Genomic DNA, 22,522 nt, shown 5'->3' with positions numbered 1-22,522 from the left:
ACTTACTTCATAACATATTTTGTTAATCCATAATTAAGGTTAGTTTAAACTCTTATCTATATCTCACGGGATACTCATTCTATGAATATTCAAATTAGCCACGCCCACAAACTTGAGGAGGGAAATACGTTATCATACATAGCCTATAAAGTGTGTGTGTGTATATATATATATATATATATATATATATATATATATATATATATATATATATATATATATATATGAGATGCAGAGTAGTACTCCACTAAGCTATATATAGCCTAAAACATGTATTAAAACATTATGTATATATATATATATATATATATATATATATATATATATATATATATATATATATATATATATATATATATATATTTTTTTTTTTTTTTTTTTAATTTGTAGAGTTCTTGGTCCTTTATATGTGGTGTTTGAAGGATCCTGGGTCTTGAGTAGAAATGCACCTCCGTCAGAGAGAGTCTAAGTTGAGGAAGTGGAAATTTAACACGCATACAGAGGCTCAGTTACAAACCGCTGCTTAGTTTCTGTGTAAGTGCACTAAGAAGGGTATGGAATAATGGTTACTGCAGCCTTTGTAGTGGATCCTTATGTAGTGTAGTGAGTTATTTGGGACTGTGCCATGTTCTGAGGTATATGTGGATTTCCCCACCTCGACCCGTGCAAGGAAACAGCAACACTGTTTCACCTGTACAATGGTGATGTGCAACATGTTTGGGCTTTTTGTTTTATACCTTCTCTGACTAATTTCGGATGCTTGTGCTCTTTAAAACCAGCTCGTTCATCGCTCGACTAATGGCGGGTCTTTTCGGTTTTGCGTTTAAGATCTGTTTGACATCTTTTTTCGACATTTTACGCTAAACTCTACAGTACACCGAGTCGTTTCCGTCCTTAGCTGAGTGCGGTTCAGTCAGATTCTCTAAACGCACAGGCCCCGCTCTTACCCGAGTAACTTATACCAAATTATCAACATGTCCCAGGATTATTATGACGGTTCACTGAATATAAATGCTCTAAAAGAATCAGTGTTAAAAAGACTCGGGGAGGCTCTTGATAAAGCAAACAGCAAAGGATGGCGAAAACTCGGGGAGACTGTGAACAGTGACCGGCGCTTCAGAGTCAGGTAAACACCTCTATCACTACAACAGACAAATACCTCTATCACTACAACAGACAAATACCTCTATCACTACAGCAGGTAAATACCTCTATCACTACAGCAGGTAAATACCTCTATCACTACAACAGACAAATACCTCTATCACTACAGCAGGTAAATACCTCTATCACTACAGCAGGTAAAGACCTCTATCACTACAACAGATAAATACCTCTATCACTACAACAGATAAATACCTCTATCACTACAACAGGTAAACACCTCTATCACTACAACAGATAAATACCTCTATCACTACAACAGGTAAACACCTCTATCACTACAACAGGTAAACACCTCTATCACTACAACAGGTAAATACCTCTATCACTACAGCAGGTAAAGACCTCTATCACTACAACAGATAAATACCTCTATCACTACAGCAGGTAAAGACCTCTATCACTACAACAGATAAATACCTCTATCACTACAGCAGGTAAAGACCTCTATCACTACAGCAGGTAAACACCTCTATCACTACAACAGATAAACACCTCTATCACTACAACAGGTAAAGACCTCTATCACTACAACAGATAAACACCTCTATCACTACAACAGGTAAACACCTCTATCACTACAGCAGGTAAATACCTCTATCACTACAGCAGGTAAAGACCTCTATCACTACAACAGATAAACACCTCTATCACTACAACAGGTAAACACCTCTATCACTACAGCAGGTAAATACCTCTATCACTACAGCAGGTAAATACCTCTATCACTACAGCAGGTAAAGACCTCTATCACTACAACAGATAAATACCTCTATCACTACAACAGGTAAACACCTCTATCACTACAACAGGTAAACACCTCTATCACTACAACAGATAAATACCTCTATCACTACAACAGGTAAACACCTCTATCACTACAACAGGTAAACACCTCTATCACTACAACAGGTAAATACCTCTATCACTACAGCAGGTAAAGACCTCTATCACTACAACAGATAAATACCTCTATCACTACAACAGATAAATACCTCTATCACTACAGCAGGTAAAGACCTCTATCACTACAACAGATAAATACCTCTATCACTACAGCAGGTAAAGACCTCTATCACTACAACAGGTAAAGACCTCTATCACTACAGCAGGTAAACACCTCTATCACTACAACAGATAAACACCTCTATCACTACAACAGGTAAAGACCTCTATCACTACAGCAGGTGTTTAACAGCAGTCTTCAGTCCACAGCCAGTGTTACTGTAATTATCTCTCTCTCTCTCTCTCTCTCTCTCTCTCTCTGTGTGTATCTCTCTCTGTGTCTCACTGTCTCTCACTCTCTCTCTCTCTCTCTCTGTCTCTCTCACTCTCTCTCTCTCTCTCTCTCTCTCTCTCTGTCTCTCTGTCTCTCTCTCTCTCAAGTCAGTTCAACAAGCTTTATTGGCATGACCGTATACATGTACAGTATTGCCAAAGCATTACAGGAACGTAGAACTGTTGTTAATAAACATTGTGTAAAAAAGAACAATGTATACAATGTATAAAAATGTAAACATATAAAAACAACAAAAAAAACAACAACATAGAAGACAAGCAGGGCTGTGTGTGCTTGGGTGTGTGTGTGTGTTTGGGTGGGTTACTCACTGTCCCTCAGGTTGTGCAGATACGTACTGTCCTGCTAAATCGCAGCTCTCCTTCATTTCTTCTAACAGCACAGGCAGTGTGTCCATGTTGGGCAGATGGGAGAACTGGGGGGGTGTGGATTGAAATTTTTTAAAAAATATATTTTAACATAAGTGTTTGAATGTATTACACTAGTTAGAAAGTGCAGCTCTGTCTCCACTGTGTTGCTGTTGCACTGTGTGCACACTCTCTGCTCTGTAGGGAGCCATATCTCTCTCACTCTCTCTCTGTCTCTCTCTCATTCACTCTCTGTTCTCTCTCCTCTCTCTTTCACACACTCTCTGTGTTCTCTCTCTCTCTCTGTTCTTTCTCTCACACTCTCTCTCACTCTCTCTCTCTCTTCTCTCTGTCTCTCTTTTATCTCTCTCTCTCACTCTCTCTCTCTCTCAGTGTGGGGGACATGGAGATGTGCTCTCTGAAGGTGTTGGAGTTGGAGGGAAGCCCATCCCGCAGTCTGCTGAGACTCATGGGAGACCGAGGCTGCACAGTGGGGGACCTGGTGGAGTTTCTAAAAATGATGGGACACACTGAAGCCCTTCAGTGTCTTAAATCAGGTACATTCATTTATTCCATTATTCATTCATTTATCCAATGTCCTGGTCCATCGTTGTGGGTGTTCCAGAGCCAATCCACACTGGGAGTGAGGAGCTAATACACCTTAGATGAGAAACCAGCCCAACACAGGGCACCATACACACACACACACAGACAAATACACATGTGCTTTCTCACTTAGGGGTTATTATTTGACCAGATCAGCTTGTTTTTGGGAGGTGGTTGGATTCCAGAGAAATCAGGTATATTTTGAATTTGAAATTCTGGTTTGTTTGGCAACGCTAGTAGACAACTCGGTAGCATATAGTGGCCTCCACTAATATTGGCACCCTTGATAAATATGAGCAAAGAAAGCTGTGAAACAATTTTCTTTACTGAGTAACCTTTTGATATTTTGTAAAAAAAAAAAAAAAAAAAATTCACAAAAATACTCTGTTCTCGAAGTTGAAAAATGTGCAAGCGTAAAGACGACAAGGGCCAAATTGGTATGGTGTTCCCTAATGTCAGTGGCTTCTTTCAGCAGGATAATGTGCCCTGCTACACTGCAAAAAAAATTCAGGAATGGTTTGGATTTGCCCCCAAATTCCCCAGATCTCAGTCCGATCAAGTATCGGGGTGACAGCAGATAGTACAATTATAAATAATTCCCGTCTATAAATGTACTAATACTACATGGTCAAATAGTGCAGTTGTGTAACCAGGAAAATCCATTAGAGTTTTTACATGAAGTCTGTTTTTTGAACATATCCACTGATGGAGACTTAGGTGCAAAACTGTTTGTTGTAATTGCAGTGCTAAAGCTATAATAGCAACTGTATTATAACTTAGCATAACTGTTCATATGAATTGCCATCTTTATGGTTTTTAAGTGGTACCATCCTCAGCAATCTCAATGATCTTTAGGCTGCATGTAACTTCCAACTGATGAGAATAACAAAAATAAGAGTTTATTTAATACATTTCCTTTTCCACACTATTCAGAATAACAAATGGCAGTGTTTAATAAAGGTCATTCAAAACAAAAACAGGACGCAGCAAAATGTTAAACTGCAGTTTGCCACATATGTTTTCATTTACAAAGAAATATTAAAATAAGGAAAATCTAATCACTAATGTGTTTTTGCTTTTATATATATATATATATATATATATATATATATATATATATATATGTGTGTGTGTGTGTGTATATATGTGTATGTGTGTATATATATATATATATATATATATAATATATATATATATATATATATATATATATATATATATATATATATATATATATATATATATATATATATATATATATATATATATACAAATGTTGTAAAGCTCCATATTGATCAAACACAGATATGCACATGATAACCAAGCAAGCTCTATATTTTGCTTATGAATATTTTGAATGGCTGTCAACAGGGATTCAAATCATCATCCAGCCTCAGTCTGTGGCTGTGATAGTTGGGCACAGAGTTCGCCTCAGCTGCTATGCTGCAGCCATCTCGAGCTCCGCCGTGCAGTACCAGTGGTTCAAGGCAAAAGAAGAGGTACATTACTAGAGGAAGTATTTGCGAGTGTTATACTAATCAAAATACATACGTGGGTTTGAATGAGAACTAAACTCAAAAACATTTTTCACCATATGTACATTGTATATCAGAGTATATCATGGTATACTAGACATATCATAGTTGGACATATATCATAGTGCAGTATATGACATGTTTATACACATATATCCATATCGCATGGAGACAACATAAGGCATTATAAAATTGTATGAGATAAATGCCAAAATCAAAGTGCCAGAATTCTTTGATGAGGGTAATACAAAAGCAAAGAAAAATAAGATATTATAAGAGTCACAAGTACAGCTTTTAGCATGGTTAAGAGTCACAAGTACAGTTTTAATAGATGTTGTAGTGAATGAGAGCAATTTTATTGTATTTTGTACTGCTAACCCCACCCCTTTCCTGAAACATAACATTTTATATCATTTGGTTTCCTTTAAGTACATTCTTACAAATTTGCAATCATGGCTTTCATTCAGTATTACCTTTTTTTGGCATTTAATTCCTTCAGGTTCCTGGTAGTTCCTCTTCAGACCTTGTGCTGAGTCCTGTCCAGCTGAGAGACGCTGGCTTCTATATCTGCAGGGTGAACTGCGGTGACTCCTTTGAATTTAGCCACTGGGTTCAGGTGGATGTGCTGGATGTCATGCCAACATATGGTAAGCAACTTGATTGCTCTGCACAGTTAGGAAATATTCTTTGCTACATTATAAAGAATTCCCTTTTAGCTAGCGTAATAGTCTGCAGAGAATATGTAGACAGTGCAGTAACACAAAAAGATCAGTATAGGTAACATTCAGAGGCATAGGTGGCAGCTCAGTAGGTGTTCTTTGACTCAAGAACCCTTAATATATCAAATCTATACTTAAGCTCAATTAAACATATTTACAAAAGGCCACCCATACAAGCACTATTCCAGGTTATGATGTACATTTAAAGGCAGTGTCCCAAAATGCATACTGACCTACTAAACAGTACAGTAAAATAGTACACACTTTAACATAAAAAAAAATCTGTATATTAGTTTGAGCTCTCAGCTCCTGGATCAGTGTTGAGAACATCACCGTGCACATATAGATGGCAACCTTAGTTTTGCTTATTCTGATACTACAGACAGAAATACACCGCATTTATGCACAAGTATTTCCCATTAGAATGTTTTGTGGGTGTACATTGTATTTGACATATCATTTCTTAGTGAGAAGATATCTGATTTTTTTTTTTTTGGTCAAATGGGATTTTGCGCATGTTCTTTAGCTGGTTATATAATGTCTTATATTGTCACAAATTTGTCACCAATGAATTTCACAAGTTGGTGCCTATGTTCAAAGTCTAATTACAACAAACAAAAAAATTACATTGTAAGCTCACTCCAAAAAAATAAATAAATTTGAGGTAGTTTGATGTCTGCATAGTAATTTATGAGGTTTTTTTTTTTCTTTAAGGGTTGATGTCTATTCCATCCGAGGGAAGGCTGAGAGTAGTTTTACAGCCCAAGCCTCAGTCTTTGCTAGTGGGAGATGCTCTGTATCTGGAATGCGGAGCTGTGGGAAAACCGCTGCCACGCTACCAGTGGTACAGAAATGGGGCTCCTTTAAAGAATGCCACCAAGAGGAAACTCAGTGTAAGAGACGAGTTAAGATCATGCACGTACTGTACATATAGGCTTCCTTTACGTATGTTTGTGTCCAGCTTCTCTAGAAACTTGTGGCTCAATAGCTAATGTGAAGCAAATTTGCTGGGTTACATATTATATGAGTGTAATGCAGGTTATTGCATTATTATTGCATAAATAGTGTCACTTTTTTTTTCTTCAGATAAAGGCTTCGTTATAACATATAGGCAATCGATTGAGTGGAAAATAATTATTTTATTGTTTGTTGGATTAGATCCCATATTTGATGTTGGAGCACCAGGGACGATATCGCTGTGAAATCTCCTGCAACAACGAGCGGACCTGGAGTAATGAAGTAGACATCCTCGTAGGTATGGCAGCTCAGAAATACCTCTCAGCCTGATTTAAAGTGATTAATAAAGCCTACCTGGACTATTATAGCATAGCTCTACCATCAACCTTATAGAGTTCAGTCCTCAAGTAACTGCTCTTATTCTAGTAAAAGGGCCGAGGACAACCTTCCAGTTTTCAGGGGCAACGGAATGCTCTGAAGGTATTAAGTAAGACATAATGTCCCTCCTTCCTCTCTCTCTGGGGATTTTGGTCATTTACTCCATTCACCCAATCTGAATCTGGACATCTCTGAAACCAGTTCTAATCAACACATACTTGGTGCAACGTTATTTCCATGCTTTTTTGTCAATACCCTCGTCAACACTCTTTTCTTATTTTTCTGCTGACTGGTGGGATGTGGTAGCAGCAATAAAAGATCCCACTACGGAGCTGAGCCTCTGTTCAAAAAGCAGGATATGGTGGTGAGGAATAGTCATTTGTGTGCGTGCATGCATGTACCAAACCTGAAATATGTTTTTTTTTTTTTTTTTTTTTTTTTTTTTTTTTTTTTCTTTCACCTTTGAATTCTTTTAATCTCTCATTTCGTTGACACTTTCAGTGCATGCAAATATGACTCTTAGAAAAAAAACAATATCTACTGTGGATGTTTTAAGCATTCTGTGGTTTGTCCATCTGTGGAGACCCTGAAATAACCCTAGAACCGAGTGTTTCTCCAGCAGAGAGGGTGCCAAGTAGAAACGCTTTAGCATGCGAAGAATCCTTAGCTACCCAGAAACCCTTAAAAATATATATTTTTTTTTCTAAGAGTGTACTAGATACATCTATTTCTAAATAATGAGATAAGAAAGCAGGAAACCACTGGATAAGAGTTTATCATTCATCTAGACGTATTTGCGTAGACCAGACTTTCCTGTTCTCTACTCTTGCAATGAAAGGTCTTCAATTAATGAAATGAGCAAGTTAATTAAACAAGAATTCAGATTTGCATGTCAGTTCTGATATGGGCTGCTACTTTTTCATCTTTTCCTGCTTTGCTTTTCTCATTGGAGAAATGAGAAAAATTTTTCTCATGTCAAGTCATATCGAAATCGTATTTCAAATACTTCTTCTTTTTTTTTCTTTTCTTTTTCTTATACAGATGACTTCATAGCCATTGGACAGTGTAAGTGTTTTTCACTTCTACAGTTATAGACTGGTTAATCAAAACCTGCACTCATGTTTAGTTATTTTTTTTTCCATAATGGTGTTTTTGTGGGTTTCATTTTCAGATAACAGCCTCGAGAAGCCTTATGGTAGGTAACGTAAAAATTCAGTCCACATTTTAGTGTAGCAGCATGTAAACTTCCTGAGATTTAAATATGCAAAATATATACTAGATTGTTTTTTTAGTGGAGTGATATTCCATTAATGACGACAGGTATTAAATATTATTAATTCCACACCACTGTTGAATGCTTGACACTGATTGGACGCTGTCATTTCTGTAGTAACAGCTACTTGTATGGTTAAATTCTTAGGTCGACAAAATCTAAAACAATCAATAATAGATGCATTAAAAAGTGTCGTATAAGCAAAACATTATAGTTTATATTGTAGTGATGCATACTATTTATTTTACATTTGTGGAAGGAGTCTCCAGTGTTAGTGATGCATGTTTTTTTGTCTTACTAACTTTAACTATTATCTTGTTAACTAAAGAAAAAGAGAGGCTGGTGAGGGGATGACTGTTTGTAGCTGGTATAACAGAAACAATATTGTTCCTTAGACATTTCACAAATATCAATATAAAGAATGCCATTTTTTTAAATGAATAAAAATTGTGAAATAAAAAAGCGTTATAAGGCTGGTCACGGAGCCTGTAATAATCAGTCCATACAGGATTTTGCGTATTTTTTTTATGTGCGATTGTGGCAAAAAGCTTGATTTTGCTGCATAATTTTTTCAAAATTTGCGATGCAGCTTGCAAAGTTTTTCTGCTTTTTTCGTGGAAAACTACTCGAATTGCATGAAATAGTTTTGCATGGTCTTTTGTTGGTAAATGACATCATTCAGTTGCATATGAATCGAAGAGAACTTTGGCTGAATGCGCGTTGTGGTGATTTCACATGATGCGTCTTGGCCCAAATCTGCAGAAAATCCGTGGTGAAATTACAAGTTCCTTAGAATATTGCCGCAAAATTGCGAAATGCTGGAGGGGCTGAATGATGCCACTTTCTCAAGGTACTTCTTTGCATAATTTGAACACCTTTTGTTTTTGTGACAGCCACAGACAAAGTGGCCTTGCTGATAGGGAACATGTCTTATCAGAACCACCCCCAGCTGAAGGCGCCCATGGTGGATGTGTACGACCTCACCAACCTGCTTCGCCAGCTCAACTTTAAAGTGGTCTCACTGCTGGACCTGACTGAGTCAGAGATGCGCAACGCTGTTGAGGAGTTTCTCTCCCTGCTACACAAAGGCGTTTATGGTACTGCAGCCTCATACAAAAGTTGTAAAACCTTTGAAAGCATTGCCTAATGAGTCTTGGACTAAACTCAGCTCTCCATTATTCAGGTAAACTAATGGTTAAAAATATGTTCCATTGTACAGGCTTGTTGTACTATGCTGGACATGGTTATGAGAACTTTGGAAATAGCTTCATGGTGCCGGTTGATGCCCCAAACCCGTACCGATCAGCAAACTGCTTGTGCGTGCAAAGCATTCTGAAACTGATGCAGGAAAAAGAGACCGGTCTCAATGTCTTCCTTCTTGATATGTGCAGGAAAAGGTAAGCTGTAATTTGTAGAATTGTGTAGCTATAATGGTAAAATAATTGGTTACAACCAATCCAGTGTTTGTGTATTTATATGTGAATATAAAAATATTCTTTAATACCTCGTTACATATTTCCTCTCTATTTGCTCATAAAGTTTCATCTTTCTGTACTGTAAATGCTGTAAATGTCCTTTCAGAAACGTTCATGATAAGGACATGCCAAATGTTATGCTCAAGGTCACAGCCAATATCGTGTTTGGTTATGCTACGTAAGTGTCAGGTTTCAAGCCATTTTTTTGTCATTTCTGTGAAGGATTAAATCTTAAATGCAGAAAATTTGGTCCAGAAAATCTAATTGTCATAATATCTTATCATTGAAGCTGTCAAGATGCCGAAGCTTTTGAGTTAAGCTCCAGCGGATTCACCAATGGCGTCTTCATCAAGTTTCTAAAAGAGCGCCTCCTGGAAGATGAAAAAATCACTGTGCTCCTGGACAGTGTGGCAGAGGGTGTGGAGATCTTACTATATACTGTACATTTTCAATGAGTAAATAACATTTCATTTTGAACCGATGCATTATGTAAAAAATAAAGCTTGACAGTGTGTGCTAGTCAGCATCCGGGTAGTGTGCTAAAGCTTGGCATGCTGCAGAGCTTCACATGTTTTATTCCTCTTATAAGACAGCAATTTGCCAACAACTGAATGTTAATTTATTAATGAATGATATACTTTTTAACCATTTATAGTTACGTTTAATGTTGTTGAACACCCAACGAGACAAGTTATCACATACAGATGGCAGCTATAAATAATTGTTCCCTCATCAGCCTTCCTTTTTTCTCTCTCTTGAAGTTAGTAAGACAAAAAAAAACTTTTGCTGAGAAACCAGGAGCAACAAAGGAAAGAATTGTCCATGGTGGAAAACTTACTCACCGTTACAGCACTGACACTGGAAACTCCTTCCATAAATGTTACATCCCAGGGAGGGCAATGACTATCACATGCTTCCTCCGAAACACATGAAGCCAGTTGACTGCATCTTTTTGAACTGCTGCACACTCGGGAGGAAAGCGCTATCCCCTCACTTCTGTAAATCGTGAGCTTACTGGTACCCATGATTGGCTAGTGTTGATGTAATTGATAGGAGATAGCATGGTTAGTTTTGCTCTCTTGGGCTCCTGGCCATGGGTAGGTGTGACATCATCAGGATTTGAACTTGTGATCTACAGAGGATAGGGTGAACACTTTTTTCTGTTTAGGCTTGGATTATGCGGAGCATTCGCCTATAACTTAGCCCCTTCTGACCAATCCAAAAGCATGTAATGGCAAGATTACATGATAATCTTGTGACAGAAATCACTAACTGATGCTAAAAGATCTTGGTAATTTTGATAATGTCTAATAAGAATAGAATTTGGTTTAGAGTGGTGTTATTCTGGCAAAAGCACCATTGTAACTCTTAATGTGTTGTTGTGTTGTGTTGTAGACATGGGCCAGTTCGATCCCACTAAGGGGAAACAGGCTCTTGAGATCCGCAGCAGCTTGTCAGAAAGACGCTCCCTGACTGACCCAATCCTACCTGGAGAGTGTTCAGACTTGGTCCAAGCTCACAGCCTCCTCTGGGCTAAAGCACACGGTAAATTATTGACCAAAAAAACAAAACTGTCATCAAATCATGAGACGGCGACTGTGTTATTAAAGAGATGGTGGAAATTCTGGCAGAAAAAAATATTATGTATATCTGAAGAATGCTAATTTTGTGTTTATTTAATGTTTATTGCACTTCAGAGCTACCAGAAAGCATGACTCTGGACTTTGAATGTGGCGTGCAGCTAAAGATGGGCTTTGCGGCCGAGTTCTCCAATGTGCTGGTCATCTACACCAACATTGTAAAGAAGCCAGAGGAGATGTCCTCATGTCAGGCTCACCTCATCAACCTTTCAGTGAGCATATGGATGATGTTTCAGTACATTCTGTCCAAAAGAAATTAAATGAAAAGTTGTTTCATGTGTTCAGTTTGCTTATCAGTGAAAGTTTAGGCAACAGAAAATGGTGAAGCATTTGTATCTGTTCCTGCAGGACCTCGACCCTAAGATGATGAATAAGGAAACCCCAGAGGAAACAGGAAGCTACCTGCTCTCAGAAAGTCTTCCCCAGCACTGCCTTTATACCAGACTCAGTTCCCTACAGAAGCTTAAGGTAGGACTCATACGGATCATTGGGCTTGAAAATAAATAACTAGTCGTTGAATAAGAATGCATTACTCATCAAAGTTGTTCGACACGCTTTGCAAATTACTCTGACTGTGTCACCTCTCTTGACTAAAAGCATTTTCCATTTTTTCCCCCAACCCACAGGAGAACCTAGTCTTCACTGTCTGTCTGCAGGCTGAATTTACATCTCTAGATGAGCAGGTACAGTGGACCAAAATGGTGGACATCGGCAAGCCCCTAATAGCAAAGCTGGACCTGCACCGGCCCACCAGGAGGAACAGCTGTCAGCAGACATGCCTCATGCCCCATAGCCCATCCACCAGCCCAAGCCCGAGCCCAGGAGCCGAGCGACTACTTGGGACCCCATGCCACCACCCACAGTCCGACAGCCCCTTCCTTCACGTCTGTGAGCCCTTACACGGAGCCACTGCGGCTTACGGAGACTCTCTGCACAATGATTATGCATATCACTATGAAAATAATTCATATTCACCTTATATGCCTATACCCAGTGTGCCCATTGAAGCTACTGAAGACATTGAAGATATGCAGAATAGATTCATGGACAGCTTACATTTATACAACCAGCCTTGAACTTTGGGGACTGGGACAAAAACTGGAAAATGAAAATATTTACTTACTTGTAAGACATCTTAGATTATGTGATATTGTTGTGTCAGCTGTTATATATAAATTGTGACATTTTCTGTTAGACAGAATGCACTTTTATATGGTAGGCTATATTTTGAATAATATTTTAATCTGATGGTGGTTTACAGTCCTTACTCATGTATGTAATAGATGAACAAATTAACCCATTTATACTAACGTATTGCTGGTGACCATTTAACAGGTCTAATGTATTTCCCTAAATGTTTGCATTGTTGTTGATAAGGAAAGCTGCATGTGAATGATGCTACATTGCATCATTAATTAGAATATATTCTAAATAAGTGACTAAGCAGTCACTTGTAAGGCTGTCATTGTACTTTATATATATAATATATATATTAGTTATAAAAACAGTATCTAAGCAGACATATTACTCAAATTAAAAATATATAGATTGTTCCTTTGTTTTGTAATAAAGCTAACTAGTATCATGTCAAATGAACTTCAGTACCCAGAACACAATGCAGCCTACAAACATGGCCACCATGTACGACAACACCCAGCAACTACAGAGACTGTCACATTCAAGTTCACACGCTTGTCTTACATTTTGGATTATCTTGCAGGTTTGATTAAATACAGCTGTTTACCTGCATTTTCCACCTGGCAACTAGATGCAACTACTCCCTGAAAATGACTGAATGGGTGTTACATTTACTCATAGGCTTAAATTAGTTAAATGGATAAGAGCATAAGCCATTTCACAAAAAACAAGAAGTACGCAGATCAAATAAAGAATAGGTTTATACAAGCTTCAGTTGCTGTTCACATCAAACATCAGAATACAGAAAAAGTGTGATATCTGTGTCTTTAACCGGGGCGTGGTCCCCCCCCCCCCCTTCAGCTGTCCAGTTTGCATGAGTCTGTTCCCATGATTGACTCGAACGCTCTGATGCACTAAATGCACCCTCTACGTCTACGTCTGATGGAGGATCAGTTTTGTTTTTTTTTGTTCAAACTGTTCTTGCAGTTTATGAAATACTCAAACCAGCCTATCTGATACCAACATCTATGCCACAATCAAAGTCACACAGATCACACTTTTCCCCCCATTCTGATGTTTGATATGAACATTCACTGAAGCTCTTGGCTTGTATCTGCATTACTGTATGCATTGTGCTGCTGCCACATGATTGGCTGATTGGATAACTGCATAAATGAGCAGCTGTACAGCTGTTCCCTGTAAAGTGCATGGTGAGTGTTCATTTTTATCCAATTCTAATACTTTTATTACGAATGTAATCAATTTGAAATGTAGTTATTTATTTATTTAGCTTTAAGGTCATCTGCCACAGGTCAATATTATCTCCCATACCACTATTCTAACATTACATTGTATTATATTAAATTACCTTTTATAAGCTCTACATTTATCTACCACGCTTCACCGCTTCTGATGCCAAAACTTTGGTGTATTTTGGCCATTTATCAATTTCATTCAACAAAACAATATAAAATGACATTTTGGAACACTTAAAATTTTATTTTATTTTTTAAGGGAAGGGGAGGGGGGTATAAACTTCAGTCCACAGATATCAGAAATATATTTGGACTTTGTAATTATGCGCCATTGTTCCCCACAGATATCCCACAACACACTGCTTCTTTGCTGAGAATGCTACGTGACTTGAGCATGCTGCAGGATCATTTGATACAAGCTGCGCTCTAGCTAGCTGCCTCTATCCTCATGATTCATTTAAAGCAAGCAGATCTCACTGCTGCCGAGTCACCATGGCTGCAGAGAGAGAGAGAGAGAGAGAGAGAGAGAGAGAGAGGGGAGGGGAGGGGAGGAGAGGAGGAGGAGTGTGAGAGAGGTTGAGTGTGTGTGCGTGTGTGTGCGCGTGTGTGTGTGCAGTACAGAGGTGCTGTAGTCTCACCAGTCCCGCATCCGAGCAGGAAGCAGTGAAATGCCTCAGTCTGGACAAACACAGAGGAGCTACAAGAGAAGCTTTAATGTGAATGCTATGCATTTGCTTCTTGTTTTGCTGTATTGGGAAGGTGTTAACACAGGTACAGCAGCTATATGTATATTTCCTAAGTATAGGCTATATATTATTTATTCTATAGTTACATTTACATTGATTCATTTAGCAGACTCTTTTATCCAAAGCGGAAATAGAGGCGATATATCAAGTAGAGATCAAGCGATATATCAAGTAGAGAATCTTTAGAGTACCAGTAGTGTTATCACACAAGATATTTCACTGAGTTCTAGAGAAGCAAAGTGCGCAGATTCGAGGTGGAAGAGCCAGTGTAAGGGTTTTCCTTATTATTATTTTTTTTTAAAAATTATTATTATTATTATTATTATTTAATAAATGTATTTTTAATAACAATAAGTTAGGGGTTAGTTAAGTGTTTACGGAAGAGGTGGGTCTTTAGCCGGTTTTTTGTTGTTTTGTTTTGAAGATAGTATGATTCAGGTGTGTGTGTGTGGGGGGGGGGGGGGGGGGGTGTGCTGTTCAAGGTCTTGTACGTGAGCTTCAAGGCCTTGAATATGATGCGGGCAGCCACAGGAAGTCAGTGTTGGGAAATGAAGAGGGTTGTGAAACGTGGTGTGACATGGATTATGAAATTTTCTCTACATTAAGACTGAGGAAGGTTATTTTAGCTTTAGAATCTGATGCTATGACCTTCTAAATAGAGTAGGTTAAAACTGTGTGAACAGATATGTCTCTATATATTAGATATACTACATTTGGAATGAACTGATGATACATTTATCCTTAATATAACACAATAATACTATTCTTAATACTTAATCCAATCCCTTGGATTCATTACTATGAAACTGATTTTGAAATATGAATTACAGTAAAGGGAATAACTAAACTGTAACACCTTGCCTTTAACTATAATGTCATTTTGTGTGTGTGTGTGTGTGTTTTTTTTATATAGAGACCACCTTCTCTCAAATGACTAACGATTCTGATACAACACTTAGGACTATAGTACATAAAGGTAAACTGTTTACCCTATTTAGATCCTTCTGTAAACTTCATGTAACATTTGAGTTATTAATTAAGTATTTTAAAATTATATATATATATATATATATATATATATATATATATATATATATATATATATATATATATATATATAGCATGGTAAAAATGATATTAAATGTTAATTATCATTCATTATTTTTCATTGTTGTCGTTGGTGATGTCCAGAGGCATATTTTGCTCATAAGTCTGTAATCTTTCAACACACAGGTCAAAGTCATGCCACTGTTGAAGTGCTTGAAATCCTGAAACCCCAACGCATAGAGCTTTTGTGTAACCTGACTGACATCCCAAGTAAACCCTCAAACATAACGGGCTTTTGGAGAAAAGATGGTGGTGAAATTGAAAACTCCCAACAAACTATTTACAGGCACAATGAACATTATATCCTTAAAAGGATGTACGTATGAATTGGATTAACTCTTTATTTTCACAGTGTATTACTCGATACCTACTATTCATTATTTACTAACTAATAAAAGCAAATAAAAGTGTGAGGAACCCAAATCTGATGAAGGCTTCAGGGTAGTTTACTGCATTAAACAATGTAGTCACGTCACCGTAAAAAGGTTTTGAGGACTGTGTTAGATGATTGTAACAGTAATTTAGGCTAATAAATGTCGATTGTAAATGTATAAATTTACAAACAAATGTATTTATTCTGTCAATGTACTATACTTATTAACTCTAGTTAATAAGTATAGTACATACTCCAAGCAGAGTATAAAATCAGCGTACCACGAGACAAAAAAAAAAGAATAATAATCAGCGGCATGTCTAGAACTGTAGATAATCTGAAACATTGTACATTTAAAGGTTTTTTGTGTATACAGGTATTTTTAAAGTGCCCAGCAGACAGCATTCTCCTGATATGTTTACACACTGTTTAGATTGCACAGAACTGTCCTATATTTGAAATGATCAATGTCAGTTATAGTATATTATCACACTATTTTACTTTTTTTCAGCTTTAATATCCAGGAAAGTGATCTAGGAAATTACTCATGTATCTTCGGAAAGGAGGAACAATTTACTTTTGTTTTAAAAGGTATGTTGGCAAAAAGCACAGTCATGTTGAAGACCTACCACTTTTTATTCAAACCTCCACCTTTACGTACCTCTTCTTAAATCAGAGGTACTAATAGGGGACTCCCTGCACTACACATATCCTGGCTCTAATGCAGTATAAACCATTCAAGTACTCCACAATCAGCCAGTGTGTTTAATTTGTTACACTGAATCAGAGAAAATTCTAATGTTACTACTGTGAAGGTCATGTGAGTGTAATAAAACTAAAAACTATTCTGAACTGTGTTTGTTTTGAGTAGTGCCTGCCATTAAAGACAAGCGAGACAGGCCCATAGTGAGCTATGTTGGCGATTCAGTTGTATTGGAGTGTGGCCTCAAGCGTGAACCGAACACCTGGGTATGGTACAAAACCAATGATACTGACAAGGTAACATACTGTCCATTTATAGTAGTTATCTCTAAGCACTGTAAGTGTAACATATACTGTAGATTGCTTAAAAATTCAATATTGCACAATATTGCATCACCTGCATGAATTTGTATCCAATTTTAAATAATAAAATAAATAGCAAACAGGACACTCTACTACTTGTGGATGAATGGAGTGAGAATGGAGTCTCTCTTTTGAGAAACTTTTGGCACCCTACGATTAATTTGATCAGCTCTAGTGACTAGGCTATACTCTAGGAAATTCTGGATTGTAAACAACCAAATTTGGGTAGCTTTCATCCATACAGCTGGATAAATATTGGTTAGTTGGGTTAATTTAACCCAGTAAGATGGGTTATTCATTTAAACCATTCCAAGTGGGTACACATTGACCAATATAATGGGTTAATTTTCTATTGTATCTAAACAATGGAAGGTAATGGTAGGTACATGGTAAATACTTTCCGTAAACATTGGTCCTCATTAATCTTTTCTTAGTGGAAAATTTTTAATGCTGTGAGACATTCTCACACAAAACGCCTCCAAGTCGTGTGTGTGATCACGTTTATACATTTTTAAAATGTTTAGATGTTATTGTAAATCCTGTTTGACTCAACCAAACTCCATATTCCTTAAAAGCTATATTCCTATTAAAATTCTGCTCATATAAATGAAATGATTATTTGAAACAAACACACTAATGTACATCTACACAGACTTTTGAATGCATATGTGGTATAAACTTGATACAGTATCTCACAAAAGTGAGTACACCCCTCACATTTTTGTAAATATCTGATTATATCTTTTCATGTGACAACACTGAAGAAATGACACTTTGCTACAATGTAAAGTAGTGAGTGTACAGCTTGTGTAACAGTGTAAATTTGCTGTCCCCTCAAAATAACTCAACACACAGCCATTAATGTCTAAACTGCTGGCAACAAAAGCGAGTACACTTATAAGTGAAAATGTCCAAATTGGGCCCAATTAGCTATTTTCCCTCCCTGGTATCATGTGACTTGTTAGTGTTACAAGGTCTCAGGTGTGAATGGGGAGCAGGTGTGTTAAATTTGGTGTCATCGCTCTCACACTCCCTCATACTAGCCACTGGAAGTACTAGCCACTGGCACCTCATGGCAAAGAACTCTCTGAGGATCTGAAAAAAAGAATTGTTGCTCTACATAAAGATGGCCTAGGCTATAAGAAGATTGCCAAGACCCTGACACTGAGCTGCAGCACGGTGGCCAAGACCATACAGCGGTTTAACAGGACAGGTTCCATTCAGAACAGGCCTCGCCATGGTCGACCAAAGATGTATGAGTGCACGTGTTCAGTGTCATATCCAGAGGTTGTCTTTGGGAAATAGACGTATGAGTGCTGCCAGCATTGCTGCAGAGGTTGAAGGGGTAGGGGGTCAGCCTGTCAGTGCTCAGACCATACGCTACACACTGCATCAAATTGGTCTGCATGGCTGTCGTTCCCAGAAGGAAGCCTTTTCTAAAGATGATGGACAAGAAAACCCGCAGACAGTTTGCTGAAGACAAGCAGACTAGGGACATGGATTACTGGAACCATGTCCTGTGGTCTGGTGAGACCAAGATAAACTTATTTGGTTCAGATGGTGTCAAGCGTGTGTGGTGGCAACTAGGTCAGGAGTATAAAGACAAGTGTGTCTTGCCTACAGTGGTGGCAAACCAACACTCCCAACATGGTGGTGGGAGTGTCGTGGTCTGGGGCTGCATGAGTGCTGCCGGCACTGGGGAGCGACAGTTCATTGAGGGAACCATGAATGCCAACATGTACTGTGACATACTGAAGCAGAGCATGATCCCCTCCCTTCAGGCAGTATTCCAGCATGATAATGACTTTTGACTTGCTAAAGAAGCTGAGGGTGAAGGTGATGGACTGGCCAAGCATGTCTCCAGACCTAAACCCTATTGAGCATCTGTGGGGCATCCTCAAACGGAAGGTGGAGGAACACAAGGTCTCTAACAACCAGCTCCGTGATGTCGTCATGGAGGAGAGGAAGAGGACTCCAGTGGCAACCTGTGAAGCAGTGCTGGAAAATAATGGTGGCCACACAAAATATTGACACTTTGGGCCCAATTTGGACATTTTCACTTAGGGGTGTACTCACTTTTGTTGCCGTTTAGCGGTTTAGACGTTAATGGCTGTGTGTTGAGTTATTTTGAGGGGACAACAAATTTACACTGTTACACAAGCTGTACACTCACTACTTTACATTGTAGCAAAGTGTCATTTCTTCAGTGTTGTCACATGAAAAGATATAATCAAATATTTACAAAAATGTGAGAGGTGTACTCACTTTTGTGAGATACTGTATATTCAATATCTTTGTCATTTGAATACAAAATAGTAGAACTTCAAGGCCTTTAGGAGTTTCTGAGTGTGAATTACACACCACTTTTTGGTTTTATTTTCGTTACAACTATTTTCCACTGAGGAATTTCAGAAAATCCATGCTTCGTTAATAATGGCAAATGTAATTGGTTTAAATCTAGTATTTGCAGATAATAATGTTCACAAGATGTTTTGATACTCATCTTTATATAGTTCTCCTCAATAGTAATTGAAATGTCATTGCGTGTTATTATACGTACTATAGTATGTATTATATGTTGAGAAAATCACAGACAAATCAAAATGGCTAATATGTGTATCCATTACCTAGGAGCTTATCAATGCCACTGCTGACCCCACGCACTACAAGATCCACTTAGACAAAAATATCACCAAACTAACCTTGCTGAACTTGACTTTGGAAGACTCAGGTAAATACACATGCAGTGCAGTTTTCGATATCAAACCCACCGAGTCGCACTTGGACCTCAAAGTTCTGTCCTTCACTGAGCCACTCAAGCCTTTCATGATCATAGCTGTTGAAGTCGTCATCCTCGTCACTCTCATCCTGCTCTATGAGAGACAGAGCCAAAAACGGAAAGGTTCCACTGGAACCACAGGTAGGCTATAGAGACTCAGTGAGTGTGTGTTCAGTTCTCAGACAACAAATATGCCTGAACAAATATGTACTTTTAGTGTGTTTTAAATTGAACACTAATGTCTTGTCTTAACTTGACAGAGAACGGACTGTATGAACATACACCGTGAGTATAGCTGTGTCTGCATATGGCTTTCTTTAGGCTTGTTTAACACAATAGTAGTTTTGTAGATGCCTTGAGATCTCATGTTCAGGTTGAAAAAGTACTAAACATTTTCTTTCTATTTTCTTTAAATTATCTGTCCATCAAAGCAACGTTTTTTTCCCTGCAGTTTCACAGTTTTTAAGGAAATGTTGGTGTTTTTGTGAACTGTTTAAGTAAAATATTTCCATCTTTGGATAAAACCCGATAAAGAACAGGCAGTGTTTCCTGAAGGCATCACAGCACAGAGATCCTTGTTAAATGGTAGAGCAAGCATCACATTAAACACACTTTCTGTACCAGTTAATTAATAAATTAATTAAGGCATTGCAATGTCACAAAGTGACCATATAAAATAGTATTTTATATAAACACCATTATCATATGGCTGTTCCTTGGAATCTTTCCCCTGTGTTACCAAACCCACAGACAGGTAAACTGACTGATGGTGCCAAATCATTCCACCTACAGTATTTGGGATAAGAGTGGAGTAGAAATCAAGGATGCCGGCCACAAGCAGCAATATGTGGTCTGAATGCTGAATTTTGTGCAGTGCAGACAGAATCAATGGGAGGTGGAAATCTGTATTTGTTGGCCAGTGCATCCTGACTAGTGGAGTATTTAACTCCACAAGAGAGAAGCACAGTCAACAGTTGGTTGATTTATGGAGCTCCAAATAACCAAAAATTTATGAAATACACTCACCACAGTTGTGAACAGATTGAAAGGAGAAGTTAAGAGATGATGGGAGTCGATTGCCAAATTTGGAGGACGGGTTACCTGTAGCTCCAAACTCACAAGCTGTTAGACAGGTAGGTCCAAGGTGCACACGTTCCAACTTGTGTACGAGGTGAGAAGAATAAAGGTAACAATGGCCGTATGACAACGATATTTATATTGAATAGTACATCATATGGTCACTTCATGAATTTGTTGAAGGTCTCAGCATGTGCGCACATGCTAAAGAAGGTATCCTGGCGATTCCCAACACCCCTGATGGTTAGGATGAGTGAAATAGAACATAGATCTTTTAGAGAAACTGGAAGCACAGATCATTTCATGGTTGCCAGGACACCATTTTAATATTCTGCATAAGCTGATGTTCTAATCTATAGCATGTGTAATTGTTTGAGGCTTAAAAGTGTGTGTGTTTGGGGTGGTGGTGGTGGTGGGGGGGGGGGGGGGGGGGGGGTGTTGGGTGCAATTTCTCTAGACATTAATCAAATTATATTGCTTGTTTGCTATAGGACACAGGAAGAGAACATCACAGAAGATGGAGGGACCACAACCAGACAGAGGAAAGTGGAGAACTAACATAGCCATTTCATTCGTTAGTTATCTTGCTGTTTGACATGCTCCAAAACATCCAGCACACTAAAGTTACATATCACTTTAGTATTATAATGTAATAAGAACAATAAAAGAACATATCGTCCTCTTGAAGAAATTCGGGTGCTATATTTAGAACAGTGTACATACTATAAACTAGTCAGGATCACTATGCTTGAATCCCATGCACAATACTACAACATAGTGAAGCAATATTAAATAAATGATATAATATAGTATATAAATTATATAACAATAATAAACACAGAGTCAAAATGTTTGTCCTAATGCTCTCCGTGATGTGATGTTTATTGTGTTTGACTTCAAAAATCTAGAAGAACTCCACAGGGTTCCAGGTTGTGTGAAGATAATTTCTAAAGCAATTAAAGCCATTTAAAAATGTGAAGCTATACAGTAGAATTGAATATTGAGCTTTGGACTTGAGTTATTGTACAGAAACAGTAACATCTGCTTAGCGTTCTGGGGACTTTCCATGACTATAATGTTTAAATGTCATATCATTGACTTGGTTGCTTTATTAGCAGACCGTTGCTTATTTCCTGTTTTTGGGGTTTTCAAGCATGTGAAAGCCTCATAAGACTCTATAACATTTCAAATGGCTTTTTACTATCAAAGGTAGTAAAAATATACTACCTGCAATAATATACAGCAAAACTACCAGTATTAAATGGCTTGCAGTTAGTAAATATTTTTCCTTATTTTCAATGATTATGATTCAATCATTTAAGATCAGTTCAATGTGAGTTTTGCTTACTCATGGTCTAATGATGATTTTGGGTTTCTGTCCTTGATGATGTCTTTGTCAAGGAGTTTTGTCTTAGGTTTTTCTTTACTAGCATTGGGTATGTTGCTTGCACATACATATGAATATAAAAGCCAACTTTTTCGAACTTATGTTTAGACTAAGAAACGATGTATCGCCCAGGTGGTCTTTGTGTGCATAATAAACCATCTATTTGACTTATACCCTGGCTCTTGGTCTCCTGATTCTTCAAGC

General features: G+C 37.8%; 2 protein-coding genes across 7 annotated transcripts; both read left to right on the top strand.

Annotated features, from left to right (window-relative positions):
* Nucleotides 1-614: 614 nt before the first annotated feature.
* malt1 (MALT paracaspase 1) lies at nucleotides 615-13,140 on the top strand. Of its 2 annotated transcripts, XM_053674302.1 has the most exons (17): nucleotides 615-1,126; nucleotides 3,202-3,365; nucleotides 4,786-4,913; nucleotides 5,449-5,596; nucleotides 6,383-6,561; nucleotides 6,827-6,923; nucleotides 7,052-7,105; nucleotides 8,045-8,068; nucleotides 8,175-8,198; nucleotides 9,170-9,373; nucleotides 9,496-9,673; nucleotides 9,858-9,929; nucleotides 10,041-10,168; nucleotides 11,147-11,296; nucleotides 11,449-11,603; nucleotides 11,740-11,859; nucleotides 12,018-13,140. In XM_053674302.1, the coding sequence occupies exons 1-17, from the start codon at nucleotides 975-977 to the stop codon at nucleotides 12,465-12,467; spliced, it is 2,427 nt and encodes an 808-aa protein (XP_053530277.1). In that variant the 5' UTR covers nucleotides 615-974; the 3' UTR covers nucleotides 12,468-13,140. The 2 variants fall into 2 exon arrangements, with proteins under 2 accessions (XP_053530277.1, XP_053530278.1); XM_053674303.1 differs by lacking the exon at nucleotides 7,052-7,105.
* A 1,235-nt stretch (nucleotides 13,141-14,375) lies between these two features.
* Nucleotides 14,376-22,491, top strand: emb (embigin). Of its 5 annotated transcripts, none has more exons than XM_047149798.2 (9): nucleotides 14,376-14,555; nucleotides 15,444-15,506; nucleotides 15,764-15,953; nucleotides 16,522-16,601; nucleotides 16,882-17,009; nucleotides 19,707-19,806; nucleotides 19,912-19,995; nucleotides 20,115-20,139; nucleotides 20,886-21,352. In XM_047149798.2, exons 1-9 carry the CDS (start codon nucleotides 14,453-14,455, stop codon nucleotides 20,911-20,913), a joined length of 801 nt encoding a protein of 266 aa, XP_047005754.1. In that variant the 5' UTR covers nucleotides 14,376-14,452; the 3' UTR covers nucleotides 20,914-21,352. The 5 variants fall into 5 exon arrangements, 4 of the variants coding, with proteins under 4 accessions (XP_047005754.1, XP_017307704.1, XP_017307703.1 ...); XR_001810184.3 differs by adding an exon at nucleotides 21,423-21,561 and having other exon boundaries at nucleotides 14,377-14,555; nucleotides 19,707-19,995; nucleotides 20,886-20,987; XM_017452215.3 differs by lacking the exon at nucleotides 20,886-21,352 and adding an exon at nucleotides 21,423-22,491 and having other exon boundaries at nucleotides 14,377-14,555.
* The last annotated feature ends 31 nt before the right edge of the window (nucleotides 22,492-22,522 follow it).

Source organism: Ictalurus punctatus, chromosome 22 (genome assembly GCF_001660625.3).
Source record: "Ictalurus punctatus breed USDA103 chromosome 22, Coco_2.0, whole genome shotgun sequence".
Taxonomy (NCBI): domain Eukaryota; kingdom Metazoa; phylum Chordata; class Actinopteri; order Siluriformes; family Ictaluridae; genus Ictalurus; species Ictalurus punctatus.
Note: the sequence above shows the minus strand (reverse complement) of the source record. Positions and strands in the feature narration are given on the sequence as shown.

What these genes read in the sequence shown, in the direction of transcription:
- emb (XM_017452213.3), top strand. Translation starts at nt 14,453, where the DNA reads ATGCCTCAGTCTGGACAAACACAGAGGAGCTACAAGAGAAGCTTTAAT. An exon ending in TAGGACTATAGTACATAAAG is followed by an intron (nt 15,507 to 15,763) that starts GTAAACTGTTTA and finishes TTCAACACACAG; the next exon opens with GTCAAAGTCATGCCACTGTT. An exon ending in AGGTTCCACTGGAACCACAG is followed by an intron (nt 19,996 to 20,114) that starts GTAGGCTATAGA and finishes TTAACTTGACAG; the next exon opens with AGAACGGACTGTATGAACAT.
- malt1 (XM_053674302.1), top strand. Translation starts at nt 975, where the DNA reads ATGTCCCAGGATTATTATGACGGTTCACTGAATATAAATGCTCTAAAA. An exon ending in CCTTCAGTGTCTTAAATCAG is followed by an intron (nt 3,366 to 4,785) that starts GTACATTCATTT and finishes GGCTGTCAACAG; the next exon opens with GGATTCAAATCATCATCCAG. An exon ending in GCTACACAAAGGCGTTTATG is followed by an intron (nt 9,374 to 9,495) that starts GTACTGCAGCCT and finishes TCCATTGTACAG; the next exon opens with GCTTGTTGTACTATGCTGGA.